At 44.7% G+C, this 17,127-nt stretch overlaps 1 protein-coding gene and 1 pseudogene across 1 annotated transcript in view; both read left to right on the top strand.

The window, feature by feature from the left end:
- Positions 1-3,904: 3,904 nt before the first annotated feature.
- LOC150008234 (U2 small nuclear ribonucleoprotein B'' pseudogene) lies at positions 3,905-4,567 on the top strand (annotated as a pseudogene).
- Positions 4,568-9,579: 5,012 nt separating this feature from the next.
- The window catches only part of PDZD2 (PDZ domain containing 2), a 207,198-nt gene continuing 199,650 nt past the window's right edge, over positions 9,580-17,127 (top strand). The window contains exon 1 of the mRNA XM_090276198.1: positions 9,580-10,401. Within this exon, the coding sequence (XP_090132324.1) occupies positions 9,926-10,401 (476 nt within the window). The 5' untranslated portion in view covers positions 9,580-9,925. The remainder of the gene's footprint in view (positions 10,402-17,127) is intronic.

The raw sequence follows: 17,127 nt of genomic DNA, 5'->3' as shown, positions 1-17,127 counted from the left end.
GTTCTCAGCAGTGTTCCAGGCCAAGGAGGGTAAAGAGAACATGGCCTCCCCTGGCATTTCCTTTGTGACTTTGGTTCTGTCCCTCCTGTCTTGCTCCCTGAGAAGACCCGAGCTGTGCTGTTGAGTGCCCCCTGCATGGGCCCCTGTAGTTTTGTTAAATCTGGAAGGGGTCCTTGGTCCTTGGGGGTCAATAGTGAGACCCCTCCCCACAACCCTGAATTTAGAAACACAGAAGACAAGTTTCTGTGTTGAGACTGAAACTAGGAAATACATCATACACCGTTGAATAGCCAGCCCCGGGAACACCCAAGTTAAGAAATTGTCCAGAGAAACGAATAGAACCCAAAACTCAAATCAGAGTCATCTTGGGGATGAGGGACTAAAATGTGATTGTGCCCGTAATTCAGCGAAAAGGAGTGAACACTTACTGATGTTACAGTATGTAGTTTGGGGTATGGTATGTAATCTGGAGACAGGGGGATGGGAGTTAATACAGAGAGCAGGAAGGAAAAGCTCCAGGAGCCAGATGTTGGTGGCACCTTTTCAGGTGTTGTCTAGTGGAGAGGGGTCTTGGTTAAGTGGGCAGTTTCCTTTGCAAAGCCCTGGCTGGAGTGGCAGAGAAGGTACCTTCGCTGGGGGCCCTCCTCTGCTCACTCACCCGGTTCTCCTTGTTCTGAAGTTTGCCTTCCTCTGCATCCTGCTGGCAGGAAAAGCAGGCATTGATCAGGTCAGTGCAAACATCCTGCCCGCTTAATAACCGTATTTCCAATAGAAAATTAATGAACGTACTTTCTTGCTAGTGACAAAGTATCCACACTTGGGAGGCCAATGCCCTTCCAATATGCAGACAGAATTCATGTTTCTGAGCCTGGGAGCCTGAAGACAAGGATGGTAGGAAGTCAACCAAGATCGGGGTCACCTTTTGGCATCTCCTTGGCTGACCAGTGACCTTCCCCAGCCACATCCTTTACCTGTGCACAGACACACACACACACACACACACACACACACATCAACACTGACACAGCAACAGCAGGATCTGAAAAATCAGTGGGTCCAGCCTCCTCCTATTTCCGGGCCTCTCCCCAAGATCATCACAGCACTGCCCAGAGTTGAACCTCAATTCAATGATTTCCAGCCTCGTTCCTTTCCGGTTCTACCATCTCGACTTCTTTTTCTCTCTACTTTATTTTTCTCCCACCCCTTTTAAAACCAAGATGGAGCACAAGCAGCTGTGGGGAACATTGAGGGTGCGGGCATGGGGGCTCCCACTCCTTCACAATCTTTCTGTCTCCTCAATTCTGATTTCCTGCCTGGAGGAGGTCAAATGAGGATTCTTTTTTCTCTCACTCCCATGGACTTTGACTTGGACTTGTCTGAGGCCTTTCCCACAGCAAGGCCTGGGAAAAGGGGATGCTTCTCCGGGAGGCACACGGGCTGAACCTTTGTGCTCTGTGATCTCTTGGTTTCCTCTGAGGACACTGTCTGCACTGGGCGCTCCAGCCCTGGGTCCTGCAAGCAAGCTGGGTGGGGGAGGGAGTGGAGGCTGGTCTCTGCACGGTTCAGACCCTTGCCAGATTGGAGCATCTGTGGGGCCTCAAGGGAAACACCGGATTTCCTACTGAACCCCACCTCCCAGGCAAGCTCGTTCTCCCTTCTTGAAACCTTGGTTCTTTCTGCTGCTCCAAAGAGCTTTTATTCAGTAGGATATATTTCTTCTTGTCTTCTGGAAGAGCTGAACTCTGGTTATAAGCACAGTGAGTGTAAAACCGCCCCAGAGGCCCCCTTCCTCCCTTGTCTTGGCAGATACTCAAAATCTGATAAAGCAATTTGGCCCATCTCTTCTGCAGTTTAAAACTTCCATGTGCTGTGTGTATGCTTCTTAATGAGGCTAGTGACTCCATTCCTGACCTGCTAACTCAGCTCCAAAGTCCAGGAAAATGCTGGAACTGGAAGGAAACTTAGTAAAACCTCCTCTTTTGGCAGATCAGGAAACTGAGGCTCAAAGATGCTAAATGAGCCCTAGTCAGGTGGCTCAGTTGGTTGAAGTATCCTCTCGTGCACCAAAAGGTTGCAGGTTTCATTCCTAGTCAGAGCACATACAAAGCTTGCAGGTTCAATCCCTGCTTGGGACACATACAGGAGGCAACTGATTGATGTTTCTCACATGATGTTTCTCTCTCTTTCTCCCCTCCTCTCGCTCTAAAATCAATGAAAAAATTCTCAGGTGAGAATTAAAAAAAAAAAAAGACACTACATTACTTGCCTGGGGACCTGCAGTTAACTAATAGCAGATATATTACTGGCTAGTATAAATATTTGAGTCATTGTTAATTAATGATGAGGTCAGAGCCTCTGCATTTACATGCTGAGAATTCAAATATAGCTAGTAGATTATTTTCCCAAAAGCCTAAACACCAGAAGCATCTAAACAACACAATTGTTCTGAAAGGAATAATTGTAAAATATTGTAAAGTATTTTTAAAAAATAACTCCAGTGTAATTGAAGAAGAACTTATTGTCATGCATGCTACATATTGATGACATGATCCGTAAGGTTGTGGGTGACAGGTTCGTGGCATCCTGGCTGCCCAATCCAAACAAAGGGACAGGAAAGTCACATCAAAATGGGCAACCACAGTGACCTCATGACTGTCCTACTGCTGACACAGAAACTATGATTGTCTCAGCCAATTACCCACTTGATAGATAGCAACTATTTCAAAGTATTAAATGCCCCCTTTCCCCAATCACTAAGCTCTTTTAGAATTGAGATGCCTAAGCTCCAGAAGTAGTGTTAGTCCAGAACTGGCCATATCCTGAGTAAACAGTCTTAAACTGCAGACGTACAAACTTGTTTCAGTGTTTGAAGCCACAGCAAATATATTTTACAATTAGGTGGGGAATTAATAATTTATGATATTCATTTTAGTTTTCTGGTCTCCAGCTGTTTTTCCTGCACTCATCTTAAGAAAAAAATATTCAGCCCTGGCTGGTGTGGCCAGTGGATTGAGCACCAGCCTGTGAACCAAAGGGTCACCAGTTCGATTCCCAGTCAGGGCACATGTCTGGGTTGCAGGCCAGGTCCCCAGTGGGGAGTGTATGAGAGGCAACCACACGTTGACGTTTCTCTCCTTCTCTTTCTCCCTCCCTTCCCCTCTCTCTAAAAATAAATAAAATCTCTTAAAAAAAGAAAAAAACATTCATAGTGTTTCATGAAATCTCTACTCATTTTCTTTTTGTTGTTGTGCTTAGTATTATTTTGATAAACCATCCATATTTTAGGAAATACAATATCTTCAGGTATTAGATTTTCAAAGTAGCTGCCAGGCCATTTCTTTTCATTTCACTCAGTGTTTATTTTTTCCTGTTCTTCAGGGGTCATCAGACCCAGAGATAGAAGACTCTTGGTCCTGTCTTGCTGTGTATTGCTCTCATCTGTGTCATTGAAGGCTGGATGGAGCAATCCCTGAGGTTTCTTCTAGGTCCTCACCTTCTAGAATTTCTCTGGAAGCACCTCTCGCATCCCCTAAAACCCCAGCATTGACCTTGGAAAGCCTCACTTTCCTAGTCCGCCACGTGCCCCCCGATGCACCGCTTCATCGCCCTTCGCACACCTCATTGTATGCTCTCTTTCTCCACAGCCCCCATGGGGCTCCTCCTCGCCTTGTCCCTGGCCCGGTAGGGTGCCAGCACAGCCAACCCTTGTTGCATGAAAGAAAGGCTGAATCAAATTCTCCTTAGCTCCCATAGGCGCAGCCATCCAGTGAGTCTAGAGTCAGCCATGTAGAGAGTTAAAAATCAGCCAGCAGTGGCCCCATTTCCTGCTCTCAGTTCTTACAGGACACCACGCTGGTCTCAAGCTAGTTGAACCAAAAAGATGGCTATCAGAGCGAACCGTACAACATCAACAACATGAAAGACAAAATTAAAAAAGATGAGTTGAAGAGATCCCTATATGCCCTGTCTTCTAGTTTGGCCCTGGGGTAGACATTGTGGCTTTAAAGACCATGCAGATGAGGGGGGATATTGTTATATTTAAGGAACGGGGCTCACAGTTCAAGGATTTCCATTCAGTGGTAAACCAATGCAAATCCTGTCTGTAAAAACAGCCTCGGATATAATACCTAAAATGTGTGGCACCTTTGCTGACAAAGAAAAGATAAAAGAAAATAGCCAAAGCTGTGGGACAGACAGTGAGGACTGCTGATAAAAAAATAAAATAAAATAAAAACCTGCTCAGGGAGCACCAAATCCAGCTAATACCCAAGAAAACACATCTCCAAGTCCTCATGTCCCTGGTTACCCTCCAGACTACATTTTATTCCTTAATAATTTACCAGAAGAAACTAATGAAATGATGTTATCCATGCTGTTTAATCAGTTTCTTAGTTTCAAGGAAGTACGTTTGGTACCTGGGAGGCATGACATCGAGGCTTAACAAGGACTTCAGAGCATACCGTCCCATGCCGTGAAGATCGCCTATGCCAAGAAACAACATTTGGGACAGTTGCCTTTAGAGGACTTGGAGTTATTTATAGTGTTTGTTTTGATAACATTTGGTTAGACCATTGTAATAGCTGGTGGTGAGAGGAAATGAAAGTGGAATTTTTGTGTAGGTTTTTTAAATGACCTAGTCTTTCTTTAGCCTTAGTGAACTATGAAATGTGAAGGCCTTAATTCTGTACAATAAACTTTTGTTTGTATTCTAAAAAAAAAAAAAATATATGTATATATATATATATATATATATATATATATATATATATATATTAGTCGGTACCTTGCCCTTCCAAAACATAAACCAAGCTAAAGGAGTCACAACCATTCGTATTTGCAGCTTCTCAGTCAGTCGTGGGTTTCTCTGTAGCACCTGGGACAGCACAGTGATGCGAGTAAACCATTGTATGAATTCCTGTGTGTGTTTAGCTCTTTACTGGGCAGAAGCATGCCCTGTTTTTTAAAAATTGTTTTTGGTGCCCCCAGATCAAAGTCTGCGCTCACTCGCAGCTGCTAATTGACAGCCTCTGGCCCTGCCAATGTTGGTCAAATGGGGTCAGGCCCCCTTGTTTTCCAAGGCGGTTGTGAGGCTTGAGGGAGAGAAGAAGGCGGCGGGGAAGCATCCAGCTCTGCAGGGCATTTCCGTGCCCATCCTCTCCCTTCCTCTCGCCTTGGAGTCCGCCCTTGCCGTCCCCTGTCCGAGGACAGCCTTCCCACAGACATGCTCTCTCCTCAGCCTCTCACTTTCTTCACGTCTCTTCTCAGAGGGGCCTTTCCGAGTCCCCCCAGCCCCGCATCACTCACTGATGGACCCCAGTTCTCTGCGTGGCACTGGTCAGCCTCTGACCTTGCAGCGTTTTACATACAGGATTCCCTCACTTATCGCAGGTATTACGTTCCAGACCCCCCACCCCCCGCGAAGTAGGATCCTTACATTTATTCTACACTCTTAAACCTATGTCACTTTAACAACATATGTATACAGTACCGCAAAAGCCCGCGAAAGAGCGAGAAATCCGCGATAAATAATTAAATAATGTTTTTTAAAAGCCTGCGATGCAGTGAGGCCACGATATAGAGAGGGACTACTGTATACTCATTCACCATTGTTTCCTGTGTTTTGTTCAGGCCGCAACACGGGATAGGCACTCCGTGAATGAATGACTGGTAGATGTTTAATCAACACTGTTTTTTTTCTAAAATGTGAGCACTTTCTAAAAATCAAAAGGGGAATCCAGTCCAGAGGGTAGGAAGACAAGATGAAGGTTTAGGAAGTTGGAACATAGCAGAGATCAGAATAGGGGGACAACAAGAATCCAAGACAGTTTGCAAGAGGGAATTTGCACAAGACAGCCTACTGGGACTCTCACTCTGAGACAAAGTCAGGATACACCCCTGTCAGGTTCAGCATTTAGCCTCTGGATTTCTGGTGACCCCGGGCCTGTGACTTGGGGCACATGATTGGTTTCACTTAGTTCAGTATTACTCAGTCTTTTCCATTCTTGTCCCCCTCACCTCATCCTGGAGGAAAAAAAAATTTTATTTCAATTTTATTAATTTTAAATTTAATGTAATTCTCTCTAACACGGAAATTAAATACTAAGAAGTAAGATTTGTTTTATATGATTTAGCTTTGCGGCAGGTAGTGGGGAGGGGGCACCAACCACTAAAATATCTAAGACTTTTGTGGCCCCCCACCCTCGAACTGGTTTTCATTTCCTTTGGGAGGGGCGTCACCCTGTTGGGAAGGCATGAGTTAGCTGAAAGGGGATCCAAGAAAGTTGGCAGGTGCTACACACAGCGTCAATACATCACCTCAGTAACAGAAGCATTTATTTTGAATGCTAAGGCTGTCAGCCTCAGGCTACTCAAAATTAATTTAAATTATCATGGCTGTTGGCTTGAAATGAGACTCTAATTGGAGAATGATATACGACAGACAGAGGTGAGCTGGGCCACGCAGCGGACCTCCATGGCCCCAAACTGTTCACTGCTGATGTGGATTGATCTTCAGGATGAGCTTTTAGACCTTTGTGGGATCAGCCAAACAGGGATGTTGGTGTTTGTACCCATTTGCAGATTCCTGTTCTTCCGTATCTTCTCGGGGTCAATACTTTGTTCACTGGACTATTTCAACGGCCGCCATGGAAGAACCTCACTTTCCATAGCATGGCACAATTGGGCATCTTTTCTTTTACCCTGAGTCATCTCAAATTACTGAGATGGAGCCGAATACCTCTACTTCCCTTGTTTATATAACATCCCAGAGGGCTGGCAGCATTACTGGAAAATTCACAATTATAAGTATGGCCTTAAAAAGTTGTGTGGCCCATGAACATCACACTAAGGCCGTCTTTGAGGGTGTCTGCACTTGAAGTAATTTTTCATTTTCTGAAAACTCCTTCCCTGCCCTCACCGTGTGCAGGGTCAGAGGGTAGGCTCCTGGCAGCCACACTGGTGTCTCATGACTCTACCCCCTTGGCCATAACTGTCTGGCCCACGGATGGACTAACTGCTCCAGGCTGAACCTGTTGGCTCTGCTCCCCTCCAATGTATCATCTAACAGCCTTTGATCTGCAAAGTATAGCAAACAACTCAAGGTAAAGTTTATTTTTGTTTAAAGGTGTTTCTTTTAGTTTCGTATTTCTTTACGACTTTTCTTTTCTTTAAGTAGGTAAGTTTTAAAAGTGTAATTCGTTGTAAGGATTGATACGGTCTTCCAGACTGAGAGGAGATTAGAACTACACCCCCATCTGGGATGGCTGAAGCTAAGGCCAGGGTTGCTGTGGGAACCAGAGCACACTCTCTCCCTAGTCTTGCACCTCTTCCTTCTACGAATCAATTTTGTTTCTTGGCTGCATGGCTTTTTTACCACTCAGTTAACACACCCGGTAGAAGATTGCCATCCAGAATCCCCAGATCACAAGTGACAGTTCTCACCACACACTTGAGACTAGACCCTTTCTCTCTAGGCCCCACTACTCAGTTCTCAGGGCAGAATTCTGCTCCAGCTTGTAGGAGATGCCCCACTCTGGGCCCCTTGTCAGGGGCTGGGGGCTTATATTACAGGAACATGGCTGTAAGGAGTATACCTTTGTCGATTCTGTGAAGAGGGCTATCCTAGACTTATTACACGCTAGTTTCCATCTATTTAGGCATCTCCCCACTAGACAATACATTCCTTCAGGGCAAGGAATTTGCCTTGTTAACAATATATTCCCTGTGCCAAGGTCTGGTTCTTAATTGATGTCCAATAAATATGTATTGAATGAATATAAGTTGACATCAGGAAAACAAATTCTCTATCGCTCTTAAGTTTGGTTTTCTTCAATCAAACTTATTTAAAGAGTATCTGGTCCAAGATATTTATTCTGTTTTCATATGTATGAAACCATTGAAACTAAGACTAATACCTTGCATCACAGACCATTAAAATTTGAATTTAAAGGCTCTTTTAAAATAAATTGTTTTAAGTCATTGAGAGTATACAAGGTGACAGACCCTGTGCTGGGGTAGGGAGGATATTGTTGAATACAACTTGGTCATTGTATTTAAGGATCTCTCCGTGGAGTTTGAGAGGCCTTAGAGATCACTTAGCTTAACTTTCTCATTTTACAGATGAGGAAAAGGAGACTCAGAAAGGTTGCTAGGCCTGCGGGAGAATGTTTTCATTTATTCATAAGATTTTAATATGTCTGTGTGGCATTACTTTTCAGTGAGAGGTGTTACTTATTTTGGCCAAAGGGAACATTCTATTTTTGTACATTTATGGATTATCTTTTCTTTGATTTTGCACTTCTTTTTAATAGGCATGTGATTATGTAGATGATATTTGCTACGCTTCTGATTTATTTGGAACCCGTTAATAGCTGGCACGCGAGTTCTTTGGAAAACCAAAACTTAGGATACTACACAGTTCTTTATGTTTACTGCGTAATAAGGCTATTTATTATTGACATGGCTTCTGACACCTCTCCCATTTATTATTATTTCTTGTTAAATCACTTCCTGAGAAGGCGAAGAATGTTTCCCGTCTTCAATGGCCCAGTTTATATTGACTTTGAGTGAAAGTGAAGTTCAGAGAAAAGAGTGAAAGGGGTCATTTTTCTGCGCTTACAGGGGATGAAGGTGGAATTTTTCTTTGGTGGAGAAGATGAATTGGTAATGAAATTCAATTAATCTTTCATTGGGGGGGGACTAGTGACATGCTAAGCACTGTGCAGAATTCAGTGAGGGCAAGGCTGCACCAGCCTTCTGCTGCAGCCGGCCCTGCAGCTAGTCAGTGCATCGCTGGCCCAAGTCGTGCATTAAAGCACAAGCCGGGGGGCAGCCGCCTCTTCTCACCCAGAAGCTTAGAGAGTCAGTTCTGTGGCGGAGAAGGCTCTTGGATTGGCCTGAGAGTAGCTTGGTTTTAACAGTTTACCAAAGGAAACAAAGAGAGGAGCCTAAGAGCTACAGGATGCCAAGGGACCAGATTCCCTGTGGATCCACATCATGAAGATGGAATCCATGGCTGAGCTCAGGACTCATGCTGTCCTGGGGCCGAGCCTGAGTCTCTCTGTGATGTTGGCTGGCTCCTTCTGCTCTTACCTGCCCTGGAAGAGCATAGTTCTGGAATGGAGAGCCTTCCTGTGTGTGCAGTGGGACAGATCAAGGCAAATGGAGATAGATTTCAACTTCCTAGGAACGTCGGGTCTTAAATATGCCCAGAACCCCTCTAGGATCTTCTAAAGAGTCTTGTCATATAGTCTTCTGGTTGGATGTGAACTTGATGGGGGTTGATCTGGCAAAAGTCACCTCATTTCCCTGTTGATGAGGGAAACTTCCTGGAGAAGCTCAGTGTTCCAGAGGTTTCTGTGTGAGGGAAAGGTGTGTGTGTGTGTCCATCTGTCTGTCTGTGCGCATGTCTGTGTATACTGGGTGCAGGGAGCCAAGCTGGGGAATGGGTAGAGGCATTAGGCTTCTGGTTCAGAAAGCAAACACTGTGCTTCTGCAGTACAAGAGGCTGTGTGTTCTGTGTCAGAAGGTTCACTGTTGTGACTCAAAGGGATTTTTTGTTTTTTCCTCTTCCAGGTGTGAATGAATCTGGGCAGGTCCTGCTATGGCTGATGAAGGGACACCCCGTTTCCACATCATTTGCATGGGCCCTGCTGTGATATGAACCAAGCAAAGACTTGTTGGACACTTCCTCCCTTCCCTCGTTGAGCACTCGGTGCGACAGTTGTCCCACTGTTGGTCTCTGTCCTGTCCTCCCCCTGCCAAGGTGAACAGCCCCATCCTGAACAGGCCTCCCTCGTCTGCAAGCCTGGACATGAATGCCAGCAAAGCTGATGACAACCAGGGTTCCCAAGCAACGTGGGGCCCCGTGGGGTCCGGCCCCCGGGAGCAGGTCCTCTCATGATGCTGAAGTCCGGGAGTGAGCACCATGCCCATCACCCAGGACAATGCCGGGCTGCACCTGCCCCTGCTCTGCCGGTGGCTGGAGAACAGCGTGCGGGAGGGCAGGGATGGACCGGAGCAGCGGCTGTGCCAGGCAGCCATCCAGAAGCTGCGGGAGTACATCCAGCTGAACTTTGCCGTGGACGAGAGTGCAGTACCCCCTAACCACAGCCCCCCGGGGATGGAGATCTGTACTGTGTACCTCTCCAAGGAGCTGGGGGACACGGACACTGTGGGCCTCAGCTTTGGGAACATCCCTGTTTTCGGGGACTATGGGGAAAAGCGCAGAGGGGGCAAGAAGAGGAAGACCCACCAGGGCCCCGTGCTGGACGTGGGCTGCATCTGGGTAACGGAGCTGAGGAAGAACAGCCCGGCCGGGAAGAGTGGGAAGGTCCGGCTGCGCGATGAGATCCTTTCCCTGAACGGGCAGCTGATGGTCGGGGTGGATGTCAGCGGGGCCAGGTGAGTGGGGAATTTCCTTCGACACTAAATTGGTGCACACCCCTAGATGGGTTTTGTCCTAAAAAGTGGGGAGAAGCAATTAGGGTTCTATAAAGAACCTAACGTACCTCTCTGCTCCACAGCCAACAGCCAGTCTCCTCAATTAACACTTGTAAGCAAAGATTTCAGGGGTCAACCAACTTCCTACCCATCCCACCAACACGAAAAATCATCCGCGCTGTTACTTGCAATTATAATATGAGGCAATCTTTTGGGCAGATCATTCTGTTCCTTTCCTTGAGTTTGATTTTTAATTCAAAACTACCTTAGATGATGTTATAGGTTGAACTGTGTTGCTGCAAAATTTTTATGTAGAAGACCTAATCCCTGGTACTTCCAAATGTGGCCTTGTATTAAACTAAAGCCACTGCACATATCATTACTTAAGATGAGGTCATATGGGAGTAGGATGGGCCCCTAATCCAGTATGACTAGTGTTCTTATAAAAACGGCAAAAACAGGCACACGAGGAGAAAGCCACGTTTCTTTGCCACAAACCAAGGAACTACCGGAAGCTGGGAGCAGGGCCTGGAGTCTATCTTTCCCTGTCACCTCAGAGGGAGCCCAGCTCTACCAACACCTGGATTTGGACTTTTAGCCTCCAGAACTGTGAGATAATAAGTTTCTATGGCTTAAGCCATTCAATTTCGGGTGTACTTTTATAGCAGCCCTAGAGAACTGACACACGTGACATTTGACCCTGTCACCTACAGCTAGTCGGGTGTTCTCTCGGGTTCCTCCCTGACAAGAGTTACTCCGGAAACTTGAGAGGTCTGTGCATGTTTTTAGAAGAGGACACTGAACATCATGTGTGTATTCGCTGTGGGAGGAGCAGCTGCAAAATGGGGAAGATGAGGTCATGGTTTGCTTATTTTAAAAATTAGCTTAGGGTCAATTTGAGAAGTTCATCCCTTGGGAGACAACAGGAATCATAGCCGTGGTATGACATCCATCTGCACCCCAGGACCAGTTCCAAAGCTTAATATGTGACCGTCCCTCAATTACAGACCCTGTTCCTGGGACTCCTGAGGTTGGCAGCTTGCTTCTAGGCTCCCCCAGGGGCGCTGAGAGCCCCTCATTCTTCTGAGTGGTAACAGCATCGTCCTGAGTGAACTTCTAGAGAACTTTTTGGGATCGAGGGATCGTAGTTATGTCCGATGTCACATGCTCCACTTTGCAGGCTTAGCTGAGTTTTTTGTTTGTGAGCCCTAGCACACCTACTCTGGGAAGATGGAACTTTCTGGAACGTTCTACTTCTGTTTGGTGCAGGGAGAACTGGGAAAGGTTTTTTTGATTAGTTCCTCCAAATACTTTATAACCCCAGTCTCTCCCTCCCTCCGCTAGCTTTCTATAAGTAAACCAGATCTGTTCCCTGAGGACAGATTGTTCCAAAGTGGTAACACAATGTGGGATTAATTAAAACACAACCCACACACCAAAAACAAGTAGCCTTTTCTGAAAAGTAAAAGGGCCCGTGTTTCACTTAAAATATATTTTTCAGGATGTGACCCTTGACTGGACTTCCCTGTATGTTAATGAACTTGAGCAGAGCACAGTGCAAAGAACATGCCTCGGAGAGGTGGGTCTGGCCCCACATATTGGACATGTCACGGGGCAGACTCCTCAGCCACAGAAAGTTGATGGTATTTCCCCAACAGGGTTGATTAGTGGGTGAGATAAGATGATTTATATAATGTCTTGAATATGCAGCTGGCACTTGTTCGATATTCAATCAAAGGTAGCTATCAACACCCCACCTGGCTGGCTTCAGGTAACCGGAGCCCAGGGCTCAGCAGGCAACAGAGGAAACGCCTTTCTGTATGAAGGACAGAGAAGAGCCTCAAACTCTGGCAATCCGCTCAGCAGGAAAGAGAATGATCTTCATCCCAGACACCAGTGTGAAATTCCAGTGTTGAGCAACCAGTACGGTGTGGGTGCCAGCCAAGTGGGAAGGATGCCGGCACATGCCGGCACAGGGTGCGCGGCTGGCAGGAGGGCCCGGGGCTCAGGGTCATTGGCCAACTGGTACGGAAGCTTGACATCTTGGGTGGACTAGCTGAAGATCGGCCCAGGCCAGCAGTAACCTTCAGCACAGTACCCACTGCCTTTAAATTGTGTGTAAAATTAAATTTAGAGTTGTTACAAGCTCAGACTCTGGTTACCCATGGCAACCTTGAGTTCTGTCTAGGTTATAGCAGATTTTAAACCGAGTGTCAAGAGGCTGCTAGAAGGTGTTACTTGGAGAAATGACTGCAGGTAGTGATGTAGGAGATTCAAAAAAGGAAGAATTGCCAATTATAACTTTATAATATGGTCTCTGGGGCCATTCAGCGTGAGGGTCCTGCCTCCCTGAGTAGGCCCAAAGGCACCAGCGCTCTATTTAGGATTGTATCCATGGTAAGAAGCGGTCGTCATGATGACCTGGAGACATGCAGGCAAGGTCAAATTATGTTCAGCTTGCTGTGTGAGAGGCCAGGGAAGCATGTCATACACTTTAGAAAGGTTTCCATTACAGAAGTTTAAAAGGAAAACAAGTTTCAGCATTTAAATTTCAATTATCTGGAAAACTCGTCATGTGGAATAGCCTTCCCCCGAGGATGCCGTGCAAACGAAGCATCTCGGACGGTACATCTGCGCCCACTTCATCCGTCTCAGCCTGCTGCCCCACGTACTGTTTCACTTCAGGACTTGGTTTCTGGACAGGACCCCCGGGTGCATCCCGTACTCCTTCTCATTGTTCTGAGCAGGAAATTGAGGCTCCAGCAGGTTTCCCAGGGTCAAGTGATCTTCTTAAGAGAAGAGTGAGGACTAGAATTCAGGGCCCCCCACTCGGATTTTAAAACTTCTTCTTCAACACTACAAACAGTAACCAATGAAATTAGGATTTTTTTTTTTAACAACTTAGTGTTGACAGCAAAAACAAATAGAAAATCAAGATTTTCTACATAGTCTTTACATCTTTTTTCTATACCCATCTCTAAGTGGATGCTAGTGACATTGAGAACCTTTCTTCTCGGTAAGAATGTAACTTGTAGCAGCTAAAAGTATAAGTGAGGGCCCCTGGCCTGGGCGGGGGAGCTTGCTCTCTGCTCAGCTCTTCCAAGGCCTTCTGGCCTGGGCTGTGGGCGATCTTCCGCCAGTGCCTGCCCCCTTGTGGCTGAAGCCAGTGGAGGACTGTTCAAGAAAATGCTGGGAGTTTTAGTCAAGTTCATTGTTCATGAGGCTGTGTGGTTTTCTCCACTGGGCTGTTAGGATCATGGTTTCTGCTTCCAGAGCTGTCCTAGAATGGCAACACCAGAGCCCCTGAGCAGGAAGTGACTCAGGCGCCATCCCCACCTCTGGGTGCTGATATCCTCGGGCTGTCCCCAGGAAGCACCCCATCCTGGTTCCCGCAATGGCATCCCCTCCTGACACACACAGCCTTCAGGTGCCCTGAAGGCAGATGAGTTGCTGATCTGATAAAGCCACCATGCTGAGGTCTTCATGAAGGATGGTAGAGGAAAGGCCCTGCTTCCCCAGCCCAACCAAGCCTCCAGAATCAGAGAGCCGTAAGAAAGTGTGAGTAGCCAGGCAGCATCAAACACTGTGCCAGCCATGGGGGGACATTCTTTCAGAAGCCTGGCTACTTGGACACACCCTCAGGGGCAGCCACATCATGTCCAGGACCACTTCCAGAGAGGCTTTGCCGAGTCTGCTTGGTCTTTTGAGGGAAGAGGTTACATAACAGGAGCCACTTTCCAGGATTTAAACAGGGTTGAGGTTGTAGAGCTGCATCCACAGATGCTCTTTTATTTCATCCCAGTGACCTGCCTGTCCTCTGGTCCCCCCATCAGAACCACGCCGCTGGTGACTGACCAGCCGTGCAAGATGGAAAACCCAAATATCCCACTTAAGACACTCTCTTTGAAACTTTTCACATTGCTTTTGGGAACTGTTGTAATTGTGATTGTAAACCATGAAAAGAAGAAAGACAAAACCATCTTAGTGATTATAGTGTTACTGGCCTGACTTGATACCCTTCACTCCCAGGCCATTTTCAGATATCTTGACTTCTACCTCAGTTTTTTATGTCCGCTGTTCGATTAAGTGCTAAGCATTTTTGTTCTCTCATTTTGAGCACCAGATGCCTTCATATGACTCTTCAGTTTTTCTTTTCCAAGCTTCTGCCCTTGCCCCTCTCTGTCTTCTGTAGCGGAGGCAGATAACCACACGGCCTGGCGTCATTGTCCGTAATTAACCTGTTGGCCAAGCACAGAGGTTAAAAGACTTGAATTCCTGTCTTTTGGTATTTGACCAAGGGTTGCTGTCTCCCCTTGAAGGGAAATAAAATCTGTTATTTTCAGGACACAAATATGTATCCGTGTGTATATCTTTCATGCAGTTTATAATAAAACGTGGGTTTTGAACAGATGACTCTTCTTTGAAATATGATCTTTCTCTGACGATTTTTGAGAGTGTGAGTTTCAGTTATATGATATGTAAAAAAGTAATGGAGATGTGACAACTAGGGGGCTTTTTGAATGACAGGGCTTACCAATGTTGAAATATAAAGAGTAACACTCACAAATGTGAATGTCCGGGTTCTTTGTATCTCCAGCCACAGAAAACTGGATGCAGGGCCATCATCAATAGGCTAATAGCTGGCTCATCCCAGTTACCTTGCTCAGGGCTCTTTCTTCACTAGAGAAAGGATGATTCTATCACTTCCAGTATCTTTGGGCTTAAAGTTAGGCATTGCCTTTTGGGACTTGAAGGGAGATAGAGAGCTGAGCTCTTGTCATAGCTGACATGTATGTACGCTCAACCCTTTAATTATATAGGATATAATTAATATATTATTAATATACTGTGTCAATTCTTTTTATCCCTCAAAATTTTTATTTTGTATTTGACCAATGTTAATTATATATAATACAATTAACTTATTATGTATTAATTATATTAAAATATAATTAAGGCAGGTGTAAGTAAACCATAAGAAAATGGCTGTGTTGATCCTTTTCTTACCACTGGTATGTGCTCAGCCACATTATGAGGTAAGATGATGACAATTTTTCAGATTGACAGGAAGATAAATAAATAAAATTTGAAGTTATAAAACAATAATACGAAATATAAATTTCCAGCCTCTATCACTAAAGAAAAACCTCACCCATAACCCTCAATTGTGCCTTGAGATACCTTAGGATAGCATGAGGCCATCATAATTAGCAAGATATTTAAAACCTGACCTTTTACAACATGAATACAAATAGTTTTAAATGTTTGGCTAATGTTTAAAATTATGCAATACTAAATTTAGTTCAGAACTGTACTAAACTGAATATTTAAGAACCTATTTGGAAATTTGTTTTACTTAATTGCTTAAGGCAAAAAAAAAAAAAAGTCATATACCATTAGAAAATCACTCATTCTTCCTGATGTGGTAAAAATAGCGAAAATGGTGCGTGGATAACAATATAGCCACAAAACAAAATGCCTGATTTTGTCAGCAACTTTGGAAGAGGCAGAGAAACACTGCTGGAGTTTTAAAGAAACAGCACGCAGTGTGGAAGGTTTGCTATGAAACTGGAGGAAGGTGCTCCTGTGGCTCGCATGTTCCAAGCAAGGGGACAGGAGGCCCTTGACTCACATTGTTTCCTTCAGAGTCGTTTCTTTGTAACATTGATGAGATGCCTTAACTTAACTCTTGTTATATTAATTAGCCTATGGTAAAAATTGGTTTTGTTGTACATTGCTTTGCTTAAAGTTCCAGAACCTATGCATGACATTAACTGAGGACTTACTGGTTTTTTATTATTTATAGGAGAGACTTATTTGAGGAAATACTACTACATAAAGTCATAATGTCCTGTCATACAGTGGTAGATCTGATATAATGCATAATAAAAAAAATGTTTAAAATCCCCATAATGCACAAATTACTGTACAATTTGATCCCTGAGTCATTAGTTGATAAGCAAGCCATACAGAACACCTTCTCATCAGCCAAGGCCACTGCTTAATTCTGTTTCAGTTATAGATAGGACACCTTCTTATTTGTGACTCACTAAAGGAAAGAGATAGCAGAAAAGATATATTTTTAAAAGTCAACGTTATTAGTTAAAATAATGCTTTATGGGGAAATTATATAAGGTAACAGCTGCTTTGAGTGGAATAAAAAAGAATTCAGAGTAAGTTTACAAAAATAGGCCAGAATGTGAAATTGATTCACCACGTTGGTCCTAGGAAAGATAATGCAGTAAAGATGCTAAAACAGAAATGCCAAAAATGCTAACGAATGTCATCAGTATGGTTAATTTTTATAAAAATAAAACTTTTAAAGTTAATAGAATTTTTACTCTGTAATAGGATGGGAAATGATTGTGAAAATGTTTTACTCTCTGGAGGCGTGATGTCCACCATGAGGCACAGCACTTAACCCAGGGATCGAACTTCAAGATGACTGTGTTTTTTCCTTCCACAAAAAAAAGTGTTTCATTTGTTCACCTTGTGTCTGAAAACAAAGTAGTTTTCAGCTACCTGCTTTCTGGCGGTCACAAACAAAAACACAACACACATAACCTGTCTCTCCAAGATAAATGTGGCACTGTAACACAAATAAGAAAGCAACTACTATCTGAAAGAAACTCATGCTGTGGAAAGAGCATTTTCAAAACCGATTTTTGGAAATTAGAATCGTTCTCA

The sequence above is a fragment of the Furipterus horrens genome, unplaced genomic scaffold (assembly GCF_987537825.1).
Source record: "Furipterus horrens unplaced genomic scaffold, mFurHor1.1.pri manual_scaffold_5, whole genome shotgun sequence".
NCBI lineage: Eukaryota > Metazoa > Chordata > Mammalia > Chiroptera > Furipteridae > Furipterus > Furipterus horrens.
This window is presented reverse-complemented; position numbering and strand designations above follow the sequence as displayed.